Source organism: Bemisia tabaci, chromosome 10 (assembly GCF_918797505.1).
Source record: "Bemisia tabaci chromosome 10, PGI_BMITA_v3".
Classification (NCBI taxonomy): Eukaryota; Metazoa; Arthropoda; class Insecta; order Hemiptera; family Aleyrodidae; genus Bemisia; species Bemisia tabaci.
Window position 1 is genome coordinate 33,902,188 of NC_092802.1, and position 12,895 is coordinate 33,915,082.

At 42.6% G+C, this 12,895-nt stretch overlaps 1 protein-coding gene across 1 annotated transcript in view; it reads left to right on the top strand.

The window, feature by feature from the left end:
* LOC109037663 (homeobox protein E60) overlaps positions 1-12,895 on the top strand; it is a 49,579-nt gene that overhangs the window by 11,285 nt on the left and 25,399 nt on the right. The window contains exon 2 of the mRNA XM_072304816.1: positions 4,335-4,340. Coding sequence (XP_072160917.1) covers positions 4,335-4,340 — 6 coding nt within the window. The remainder of the gene's footprint in view (positions 1-4,334; positions 4,341-12,895) is intronic.

Sequence of the window (12,895 nt, forward strand, 5' to 3'; positions counted from 1 at the left end):
TCCTTGCATCATAAATCCGATCCGGAGAGACCACCAAGGGATTCTCGGAGCTACAAGCCAAGCGGGGGGGGGGGAGCAGGGTGGGGGGGGGGAGCGTGGAGAAGAGTAGTTCCGGGTATGTCCACGTCGGGAAAGCGGAGCGATCCAAGTGTCGGTTCTCGGTTGATGCCTTTAAATTCTCATTTCGTTTGGCCTATAAAACTCTTGTGACCTATAAAATTCAACCGCGAGATTTATATCGGGGCGAAAACATTGTTGCGGATGCAGTATTGCAAACGAGTACCCTGCCGTCCACAGGAAGAGCACCGTAACTCCAATCGAGACTTTGCATTTTTCTTCAACACATACTGTTCTATTACGAGGAGCCCTCATCATAATCCTTCATTTTTTAAATTTGAATTCTCAATGGTATGTCGCGGTTATGTTTAAATTAAGAAGGATGAATAGTCCTTTCCCGGACGAGGAAACGTAACTCTATTTTGAGGTTGCAAAGTAATTGACTAAAGAAATTCAATTTTTTACAAGAATATACCCGTGTAATTTCCGTCTATAAAATTTGTCTGATTCTTGCATGAGTCCTTCGTCGAAAACATACAAAATTTTGCAAGATATCAAAACTTGACAATCTGTCGAGTAGTGTAGAGGCATTTGATAAAATGCTTGATTTGACAGTTTGCCTGCGCCATAGTTACGATCTTTCAGCCATCATACGAATTCCTGCAGACTCACAAAGCTGCAAGACTTCGCAGTAAAATCTTTAACATACTTTACCTTCAGTTACCATACATTATTAGCGTTATAAAATAAACCATGGCTTTACGCATAGCTTAGCATTACTGCGCCAAGTTTGAATTTTTCAAGATTTATCGATTAGCCCACGAGAGAAGCGAGGCTCTGAGAAATGGACTCTTCGTGCAAAAATGTCCTTCTGGACAAATGAGCCGATAATCGGAGTGTGAGTTGTTGCGGCGACGCAAGCAACGCGACAAAAGAGCGTATCCCATTCCCCTTTGAGCCGTAAAAAACATTGAGACATACGGGCGACGGAGCTCATCTCCGAAAACAGTTACGCTGTTACGTCGTTACGAGGCATGACTCATAGCCGGCGACCACCACGGGTTTATCGAGACATCTCCCGCGTTTATAATGAATGAAAAATCGGGGAGGTAAATTGGGGGGGGGGGAAGGGGGCGATGGAGACGAAGAAATTTGAGACTGCCGTCGAAGGCCCAAGGTATCACTTCGCATGTACCGCGATACATCGCGGCTCAAAGTCGGATTGAATCGAAACTGCACCCTGCCCCGCTAAGGGAAAAACGCCGTGTGAACACAGGAACGTTGCCTTTCTTTTGATGAAATACGAGTCTCTTCTGAAACTTGAGAGAGGAGTCTTTCAATTTTCCATCCGCGATTCCGTTTGTTTCTGAAAATCTCCAGAAAAGTGAGTGTCCTGCTCTGAAAACTGTCCAACTTGGAGAAATGAAAGTTATGTCTTTTTGTGGAAGATCACGCGCATCTTTTTCCAAGTAATTGTTTAAAAATGTTTTTTTCAATTCAAATTGAAAAGTTGAACGCGACTTTCACGTGCTTCGCAACAAGTCCAAATATAAAGTTTAGGAACGTTAACATTAAACCATCAAAGGACCTGAACGTTTCATATTTTAGGCTATGCTCCTCTTGCTAGTGGCGTATAAATATAGGGCCTCAGAGCCCACAATGCGAGAGAAGCCCATGGCTTTAAGGGGCCCAGTCGTCCGCTTGAACTTTTAAAATTTGTTTTAAATTTAATCCCATAGTCGAGCGCAGGGAGTATGAGGGGTGGGGCTGAATTACAGTCTGGGGGGTGGGTTGCGCTCACGAGCTACGCCATTGCCTCTTTCAGGGAACTGATTTTCAGCAACACACGCTGCAGACAGTTTTCCTTTCTACGAAAATTTCCCCCGACTACATTTTTTCGTTTGTCTTCAGGATATTTCCTCCCGGAAATTCTTCTCCAGGAAATTTCGCAACATCGGGCCGTTCATACGGCGTTCTTCATCAAGGCTTAAAAACCCCCATCCGTCCCCAGGGCACGGGGGGGGGGGCATAGCTCGAGGGGGCAGCGAGAAAGCTATGTCAATAAAACCAGCGAGGAACGCGAAAAGAGAAAAAAAAATAATACAAAATAAAATCAAATGGACGTATTTCTGCCAAAGGTAACCATACCCGTTAAGACATGAGCCCTGAGACCCATAAGAATATATGCATAGCAGGGCTCACGCCACGATGCACTTAGTGCCGTTCGGCAGAAATACGACCAAATGTGAGCGTACGAGTACTTAGTTTTGCGTAGGTCCCGGTTGAGCGCGGTGTGTGGTCCGGGGTGTGTAATAGAGACATCAGATCCTTACGACCTACCGCAGATGCCTGTCACAATCCCCCTCCGCCCCCGCCCTGCAGCCCCCCCGTGCCCCCCGAGCCCCCCTCTGACGCAATCTCCCCCCCCCCAGCTCCGGCGCACGGAGGGGACATCGACGAGCCGTTTTGACAACCTCCTCAGGACCTCATCATCCACCCCCCCCCCCCCGCGACCCTGAAGGTCTGGTCCTCCATCATCACGTTCCGCTGATATCTCAATCCGTGCCCCGGTGGGGGGGGGGGGAGGGGGCACTCGCGGGCCTACCGTTCGGGGCCCTCGTCGCTTTTATTTTTTTAACAAGTGTGAATAGGCCCCCCGACAACTTAATCTGGGCCCATTATCGTTTTATGGCCGGAGTGCTGCCTTGTTAACAGCCCCCCGCGCCGCCGTGAACGTGCGTTGCCCCCCTCCCCCTCGGATTCTCACTTTTCGAAACCCCCCCCCCCCCCCCCCCGGCTCGGGCGGTTTATAACTATAATTATTGTAAAACATCGAATCTCTGATTGGATGAATGCCGCCCTCGTGCGAAAAGTTGCCGGTCCAGTCGAATGTCGTTCTCCGGACGAAGGAGCGTAACTCCATTCCGAGGTTGCAAAATTGGCTCGAACAATGGAGATATTGCATATGTGAGGAATTTGCGATTTGACTGTTGATTCTTATGTGAAAGTTCACGAGAAACACGATGGTCCCACTGGTTTTCTCTGAAATCAACTCCCAAGCTCAAAAAAAGCTCTCAAGTCGAGGCCAAAATGGAGGGGATATCCCACGCAATCCTGAGAGTCCACCTCTACATCAAATCAAACTTTCCATGCAAAGATAGGGAGCAAAGACATTAGCAGGGTTGCCGTTTATTCAGTTTTAGAGTCCCCAAATAAAGTGGCAGCTCTGTCAATGTATTTGCTCCCTATCTTTGCATGGAGAGTTTGTTTTGATGTAGAGGTGGACTCTTAAGATAGCGTGGGATATTCTCTCCAGTTTGGTCTCACTTTGAGAGCTTTTTTGAGCTTGGGAGATGATTTCAGAGAAAACCAATGGCACCATCGTGTTTTTCGCAAACTTTTACATAAGAATCAATGATCAAATCGCAAATCCCTCGCCAATGCAACATCTCCATTCAATTTTTTAAAAGAATGTACCTGTGCGATTTTGGTCCGAAATGTTTCTGATTTTAGCATGGAATCAGAGGAAAAATCAGTGAAATTATCAGGTAGTAATGCCCAAGATTCTCCTGATAAAAATGAAATTTGCGAAGGGAAATTAGGCAACATTACAATTTAGTTACGTTCTTTCATGAAGGAAACGACGAACTGCGGGGAGTTTACCGGAGAGCCCGGTCCCCGTTAAAGGGTTGAAATACTCCTTTATTCAATAGTCAACCTTTTAGGAAGAATACAGAGCGATAATGTTGAATAAATTCAGATCTTAATTCTTCAGTATAATATGAAATAATTGTCAGTGCTATCAATAAGCTAGATATTCCTCTCCTCTCTTCAAGAATTTCAAGATATCTTCGGCATCCTTGTCCCAAATTGCCTCACCGGACGTGGATCAGATGCCTCTGTTTTTAGTTGGACGACGTGATGATCTTTTTTGCTGAAGTTATGTTCTGCTATTTTTGTGCGCTACTACTTGTCAATTTACGTGACGGACAATTGCGCTGTCACACTCTTTTTTTTCACACGGGAAAAGAATAACAGTCTTAGTCATAGTCCTCACGGTTTTCTCCTAAAATGGTGGAAGGATCTGTGTTGTCAGTAAACGCATTTTCAAAGTTCATAATGTTTATTTTTTTTTGCAAAACTTTACCTTGTAAAAATGTGTGTAATGTTTTCATTTTATGATAGTGTGTTTTTGGTGAAAAACGATGCAATCACTGCAGTGAGAAGTTTTCTGTGTGAGCTTAAAACCTAATTTTGTCTTTTTTGTCTGATTTCAGGAAGAAGTAAGTACATCCAGATGAAGACTTTATTTCGTGAGATACCTTAATTTTTTATCATTTGATCAATGCCAATTACATCCGTATCTTAGTTTTCGTATTTTCTATATCACTCTACGACAGTTGGGGTGCACAGAGATACATTGAGGCGTATAATCGATTGGACTATATATTTTACAATAAGGAACTTTTATCTCTGGCTCAACCATAAAAGCACATATCTGCCTAAGAACACATATATTGTTCCTGAAATGAGCCATCATTGCGAAATGTAGCCCAAATTTCTGCTTGAAAAGCACTGACAAAAATTGAAACATTTGGAAATAAATGCGGGATCTCGAAAATACAGGGTGATCCAGGGTTAAACGGCCAGACTGCAGGAGCCGAAACACCCTCAAACCCCCTCTTTAAATTGAGATTTCGATTTTTTTTAGATCAATTATGAATTTAGTGCATAAAAGTCCAGGAAAGTACAAATTTTTATGAGATTTGGTTCACAGTCGTTGCCAAAATTCAGGAAAAACGATTTACTTTCCGAAATTTTCGGGCCGTAGCGTAGACTGGGGACACTTTTTGAAAAAACTTATTATACAGCAAAAAAGTCATATTTTGATCCACAGAACACGCTCCTGCAGTCTGGCCGTTTAACCCTCTTGATAAACCTGTACAGTAGTGCCTCTATAAAAAAGTAAAAATACAAGGGAAATAATTTCGTAGGTTTTGAAAATTTCATACACAATAGCTTCGCACCTACCTTAAGGTTTGTCCAAATCATAGAATTTTTTCTTCTGCATTCAGTTCCTCAATGCAACTACAGGTGATATAATAAACTTACCCTTGCGACGACCTCGGTTAAAATGATGCAAGAGTTCTTGAACGAAAATGGTTTCCGTTTTTTATACCTTTGCGTTTAAGTCTCCAGGATTTTTTTCTCAAAATCAGTTTTTCAACGGATTGGTATTTAACTTTTCATTGCCATTTTGTACTCATAAGAATAAAAAATCCATGACAAAAAACGTTAAAGTTAGTCCGAATCAGAGAATATTTTCTTCTGTATTCACTTTTTCATGAACTTACCCTTGCGACGAACTTGGTTAGAGAGAAGATTTACTTTCCGAAATTTTGGGGGGCCGTAGTTCCGACTGAAAGCACTTTTTGAAAAACTTTCAACCACAAAAAAGTCTTATTTTGACCCATAGAATACGCTCCTGCAGTCTGGCCGTTTAACATTGGATCACCCACTGGGAAAAAAAACACATTGGATCTAGAGTCCAGACTCTTAAAAACATCGACAAGAAAAAGTACTCTTGATTCAAACAGAATCTAGCTTAAATCAAGAGCCAAGCCTCTTAATTTGAGCGGATTTCGTTTTGATTCAAGCAAAAATCCGATTGAATCAAGAGTATTTCTTTTCGTCAAATGTTTTCAAGAGTCTGGACTCTAGATCCAATGTGTTTTTTTCCAGTGACGCATTCAGTTTTTCATGGACTTACCCTTGCGACGAACTTGGTTGGAAAGAAGATTTACTTTCCGAAATTTTGGGGGGCCGTAGTTCCAACTGGGAGCACTTTTGGAAAAACAAAAAAGTCTTATTTTGACCCACAGACCACGCTCCTGCAGTCTGACCGTTTAACACTGGATCACGCTGTATATCTTTTCTGTTTGCCACCCTGTGCGAAATTTCCCGTTGACAGTTGGGCTTGGGCCAGGCGAGCCGTGGGTACGTTTGATATCTATTTCATGGAGGATTGCGCGATAAGCGGTCATCAAAATCGTTCCTTTGACGTTCCCGGCGCGGCGCGCGGCGATTCTTGCGGACCTCGGTGCGCGAGTCCATCAGATGAAGAGGGATTCGCGAGCGAGGCCGCGCCGCCTGCCGAGGAAGAGAAGGCAAAGGCAATAAAAGCCCAGCGAGATAAGGCTCATTTTTGAAATCGTAAACATTCTTGGCAAGATATTTAATTTAATTTAATGTCGTCATTATGTCCACCGCACAGCAATTAAACCAGTATCAACAATATCTAAACGGTCGCCGGGCTGACCGCGTGTGCGTTCGACTGCGCGAGTCGCTGTGCGAGCGCAGTGCGCGCTCTTTAACGTTATTTGCGCCTCAGTGGTGTGGCGTGCTTTGCGATTTATCGATTGATCGGCCATTTTAACCTATGGAAAAGTATCGATAAACAGGAGGTTCGCAGCGAACACCTTAATAATCGATCATTTACCACAGCTTCAAATGAGGAAATATCGATAGATCGCAAAGCACGCCACGCCACTGTTGCGCCTGACCCAAGACTCATAAAGTCTCGTTGGGATCAAGTAGCTATGCATGTTCGGCTCCAAAAATGAAAAATTCAATTATTTGAAAAATATTCGGGAAATCCCGATTTTCAAAAACACCTCTACAGTGTTTAAAAAAAAATTAAATATATTTCAAGGGCTAAAGAACAGTAGTGCCTAACCAACAATTTTGGTAAAAATTAGTTAGCGACTTTGCCGCATTCTACAGTGGAACATACGCAAGCTGATGATTTTAGTTTTTTTTCCAAATTTGTAGGGGGGGGGGGGTGGCTATAATGATCCTGTGATGTAAGAAAAAATTGCAGATCCAACCTCAAAATTACAAAAATAGCGAAGTTATCTTTTCGTTCTGTAAAATTGTCAGCGGTATTGTTCCTCGGCTATCGTCTTAAAAATGTTTCTAAGAAATCTTTAACATAATTGAAAAATGACATTAAGAATTATGATGTCTTGTAATGACTCCAAAATATTTCAAAATAATGAAAAGCGACTAAAAAACATCACCGAAAAAAAAGTGAAGTCAATTTAACATTTTGGATGCAGGGCCGGATTAAGGGGGTGGCCACATGGGCCGCGGCCCATGGCGGCAAAATTAGGGGGCGGCAAATTTTGCAATTTTTTTAAATGCAGGTACAAAAAAATCGGATTCAGAAAAAAATTACAAACAAGAAAAGGTGACAAAATCTCTCATTTCCTGAGAGTTCATTTATTTCTAATTTTGTCGTATTTCGGTGATACAAAAGACTGCGCACCTTTAATTAATTGCGTTAAGAGAGAAATGATGACGAGGACTTGAGTTGATAAGGAGAAGCCCTCGACGCGGCGGTCGGCATGTAACACATATTAGCGCCTACGAGACTGCATGAATACCTCACGCATTGCGTCAAACACAGTACGGTCAACAGCGGTCGGCGCGGCGCGAAACGCACAGTGCCTACAAGACTACATGAAGACTTCACGCATCGCGCCAAACACAGTGTGGTCAGTGCGGCCACGGCGGCGGAAGTTAAGATTATTAAACCACATTTATGTTTGTTCTTTCTTAATTTTTTAGTTCATTTCTTACAAATGAAAGGCCTTGTCCCCACAGCGATAGGTTTACGGAACTGAACTTTCGCGCAAAGTTCCGTGAACTTTTGCTGGTAGTGCTGACAGGGCTTACGCAAAAAATGTGCCCAACACGAGTGAACGCGTCTTATGCACCCTTCTCCCTCCGGCACGTTCACTTGATGGTTTTTATTGATGTTTCAAAATGAATGAGAAGAGGGCGGCAAAATTCAGGCGGCCCATGGGCAGCAAGTTGCAAGTAGGTAAATCCGGCCATGTTTGGATGTATAAAAAGTGTGCGAGAACTTATGAAATACTGAATTACCCGCCCCCGCAGGAAGTTTTACATCTTGGCATTGCTAAAGTAACTGCTCTAGCGGGTAATTTAGCATTTTATAATTTTCGCATGCACAATTTGTTTACATCCAGAATGTTAAAATGTGCACTTTTTTCGGCGATTAAAAATGCACGCATGTCATCATGAATTATCTCTCTAAAAGTTCCAAAGTAGTTTTGAAATATTTCAATTACCTTCCCGCGCATTTTGAAGAAACACCTGTGAAACATTTCATTATTTCTGGAACTATTTTAGAAACACCTTCCTAGCGATATCATGCAATCAGGGCTCCGTCGACGCAATTGGAATCGCCTGGAAATTCCCACGGGGTGAAAGATAAAGAACAAAACGGAAATGAGCGTCGATTAAGACGCATGCACATCATGGAGGAATGCAAGAGAGGAAGCGAGTGCATCGCGCGGTGAAAAACCTGCAGCGCCGAAAGAATATGGGGCATCCGCCACGCACTCCCGCGGCGAATTCTAAAAAGTGCCCCAGAGCGAAGAGGAGGTTCCACCCTGGAATTGGTCGTAAAAGCGGCTCATAGCCGTCTGGGCAAAGCTTGTATTAAGGATCGATCGATCGCGCTCCGATCTATACTTGCACGCTAATTCAAAGTATTCAAAGTAGAGCAGGTACCTCGTTTGTCCCGTTCAAACATCCCGAACAGCGCAATGACGCGCTTAAGAATGTATTTGAAATCGCTCTAATAGTGTGTCTACAAGTCCAACATTTCCGGAAAGTCCGGAAATAGTACAGATTTTTTAAGGGCGGTCCGTAAGTACTAAAAAGATACGGAAATTCCGCAAAAAGGTTCGGAATTTTTTTAAATTTTATGTCATTTTTGTCGCAATTTCAAATTTTTGAAATTTTTCGAATTTCGTCAAATGGATGTACTGAAAAAGTACGGAATTTTTCTGTTGGAGGAGGTACTGAATTTCTTGATAAGGTACTAAAAAAGTAGTGTAAAAGTACTTATTTCTGATCAGCCTGTTTTAGTAGACACCCTGCCTAAGAATAACAATTGAACCGATTATTTTCCAAATCACTTAATCGCCGAATTTGCGAAGATGCAAGAAACTAAGAAAAACTGTTTTATTAGCTTCGTGACGACCCTCGAATTCCGAAAAATGTATGTTCTTTTAGAATGATTATACTAGAGAAACCAAGAAAAAACAACCCCCCCCCCCCATCGCCAAAACAGAGATTCTTGAAAACTTCCTTGATTTTTCTTCTCTGTTAGCGGATAGTCGGTTTAAAACTCAAGCTATAAAATTAGCTTGTTTCTTCTTGAAAAAATTAAAAAGGAGCGAAAATTTCGACACACCGCAATGGACGTACGTGGTTCCGCACTTTAGCCATCGATATATGGACGTATTTCTGTCAAAAGAAACTATGTGCTTTATGACGTGAGCCCTGTTATGCATGTATTCTTATGGGTCTCAGGGCTCTGGGCAAAAATACGTCCATATTATCTCTAGGTACGAGACAGTTGGTAGAGGCCTTGAGCACTCGACGCTTAGAAGAATCGATCAATCGCTTGTATGTGCTTCTGGGTCGAAGTTGCCAGTTTATGATGAAAAAACTGCCATGTTTCTAATTTACTTAGTGTAAATCGGTGATATTTAACATGAATATGGCAACGGTGTCGGGGGCATTCCGCACGCAACTCACGAGCGCCGAGCTACGAAAGGTTATGAAACTATAAAACGTAAGTGCAAAATAATTTTAAAACCTGGAAGCGGGGTAATTGCCGCTAACTGGAATCGCAGAGACCTTTCATCTTTCCTGCTTCCTTAAAAATAGAGTTCGAAACCCCCGCAAGCAAGTAATTACCGGTAAATGAAACCGCGCTGCAAAAAAAAGAGAAAAAAATGGAAAAAATGCAGGCACCGTGCGATGGGCTGTGAGAACGCCGACTTCGCGTAAAGGGTCATTCCATGGGAAAAGGGAATTCCAAAAAATGTCTCATTTTTCTTTCCAAAACTAAGCTGTTCAAAAGTAAATAAAAAAAAAAACGGGAAAATGTCGTGTGTCAAGCATTCCATGACTTTAACACAAAAAAAGTGTTCAACGAAGGATTTCAAAAATCGAGGACTTCTTTGGTGAAAGGGTATAATGAGTCTCCCGCAATTCTGCTAAGATTATGCAACGTAGTTCTTTAAACACAAGTACACTGGAAAAAAAAACACATTGGATCTACAGTCCAGACTCTTAAAAACATCTACAAGAAAAAGTACTTTTAATTCAATCAGAATCTAGCTTAAATCAAGAACCAAGCCTCTTAATTTAAGCGGATTACGTTTTGATAAAAGCAAAAATCCGATTGAATCCAGAGTATTTTTTCTTGTCAATGTTTTCAAGAGTCTGGACTCTAGATCCAATGTGTTTTTTTTCCAATGTAACCTCCATTATCTCTGCCATGCATTTTCTCTTCAAATCTATGCTCCACATTTTTCCTCTGTATTGTGTGGAAGTAAGCTGTCTGTGAATGAGTTTCATTTGCTGCAAACGCTATGAAACATTGCCCAATTTCAGCAGCACTAAAATCCTGATACGTCCTTTTGCCGTTTACAAGGGTAATTCCAGTGCCTACAAGACTACATGAAGACTTCACGCATTGCGCCAAACACAGTGAGGTCAGCGCGGCACGGCGGCGGAAGTTAAAATTATTGAACCACATTTATGTTTGTTCTTTCTTAATTTTTTAGTTCATTTCCTACAAATGAAAGGCCTTTTACACACAGAGATAGGTTTACGGAACTGAACATTAGCGCGAAGTTCCGTGAACTTTTGCTAGTTGTGTTGACAGAGCTTACGCAAAAAATGTGTCCAACACGAGTGAATGCGTCTTATGCACCCTTCTCCCACCGGCACGTCCACTTGATGGTTCTTATTGATGTCTCAAAATTAATGAGAAGAGGGCGGCAAAATACAGGCGGCCCATGGGCGGCAAGTAGGTAAATCCGGCCATGTTGAAATGTTCTTTTTTACTCTTGGCTTTTTAACAAAACTGAATACAATTACTTCGTGAGCAGCAGCACTTTGAATTTTTGAATGCGTTTTTCTCGAAAGCCTAAATTTTCTCATAGGCATTTTTACGAAAGAACGCCTCAAATAATCACTTAATCGAAGTGAAGACTGCTTGGCAACGATGACGGTGGGTCCGCTGGGCTGTGTCCGCGAACTAATAGCTATCACAAGCGCGGTCCATTGTTCAACTAACAGTCTGTGCCCCCAGCATCAATCACTGAAAGCTGATTTTATACGAAAGCATGGAGATGCTCCCACAGGGTGCCCAGAAAGTTCTTTGACCGGTGGCTTGTGATTGTGTCAGGTACGCGCGCTGAAAAAAAGAAGCATTTTCATGGTTTTTGCTGCAGAACCACTCTTGAAATGAAAAACCACATAAATTAGTCATAGAAATTAGCCTAATGGATCTCTAGCGGAGTATCGCATGAAAATTTGGGGCGTCAAGGAGCTTATGTACATGATGATGGTAGGCCTCTGAAGTTTTGTCCAAAAAAAGGCAAGAATACAGGGTGCTCCAAAAGTCCTGCACCAGCAGCACCAGATATCACCCTCGTAACTTTTGAGAAGTAAACTGTTGGGCCCTATGTAAAAAAAAGACTTTTCGGACTCCTCAAAAGTTGCGGAAATTTTGGATCACCCTGCTGTTTACACCTACTCAGAAAGTTCGGCTCGAATTGGTGTACAATCAAAATAGTATGTGAATGAAAGTTCGAGTCGGAATCAACCTTCGGAGCGATCCTCAATAGGACGTATTTCTATCAAACAGAACTATGTGCATTAAGACATGAGCTCTGATATCCATAAGAATACACGCATTACAGGGCTCACGTCATAATGCACATAGTTCCGTTTGATAGAAATACGTCCAATTGTCTTCACGAAGGGGTTTTTTGGGCACCCGGTAAATCATAGGATCATACTACGGTGAGAGGGGGGGGGGGTTTCTATCCTTGCCGTCACTGGCCCTATGCGGCTTTGCGCATGACCTGGGGCACTGAATTTGCGGAGGACCTACCGTAGCTTACTGTTGCCAGCCTGTTCAAGAAACACCGAATTTTACTTGGGATCACACACGAGGAATAAGGGTTTCAGACCGACTTGGCAGTGCGGGTTATTTGCCTCCCAGCGGAGTTGTCACGTTTCTCAAAAATGATGGACATTTTCCCTGCTGAGGGCGATATTTTCGGGTCGATTTGGCAGCGGGACGATCGAATACTGGGGCGCCTACCGCCCAAACGGTAAAAAACACACATCGCGAGCGAGGTAATTGTCTAACATTTTAATCACTGCGAGTATTCTCGAGTAAACTGGTAGTAAGTATACCATTCATCTCTCCTTCTTCTTCTTCCCCTCTGCTTCATCTTTTGCCATCGCGTCGCATATTTAGGGCATGAGCGGTGTATCTGCATGCAACGCGAGATTGATGTTGGTCTCATGGCTGATATTGACGTCTGTTGTCTGTCCTGATTTTGATGCTCTCCCGCCTTATGATGCGGAGAAACAAGCCGATCTTGAGTCTATCAGAAGGGGTCCAATTTAGTCCAGCGTCTAAAATTATGAAAAAATTAAACACTAAAATTATGGTAGCTCATTGTCAAAAAGTTCAATATGTGGTGGAAAAATCACTTGATTTTGACAAATTTTGAAGTAGGTTGGTGAGGTGAGGATGAGGTAGACTCGATTTAAATGAATCGATCGAAAAATAAAAATTTGAACTTATCGATGTGATCCGATCGATTCATCGATTTTTTGATCGACTCACGGGGGTTTCAGACCATAATTCAAGGTTTGTCGATTGATCCAGAAATTTCTCGATCGATTCATAGGTTTGTCGATCGATTCATAG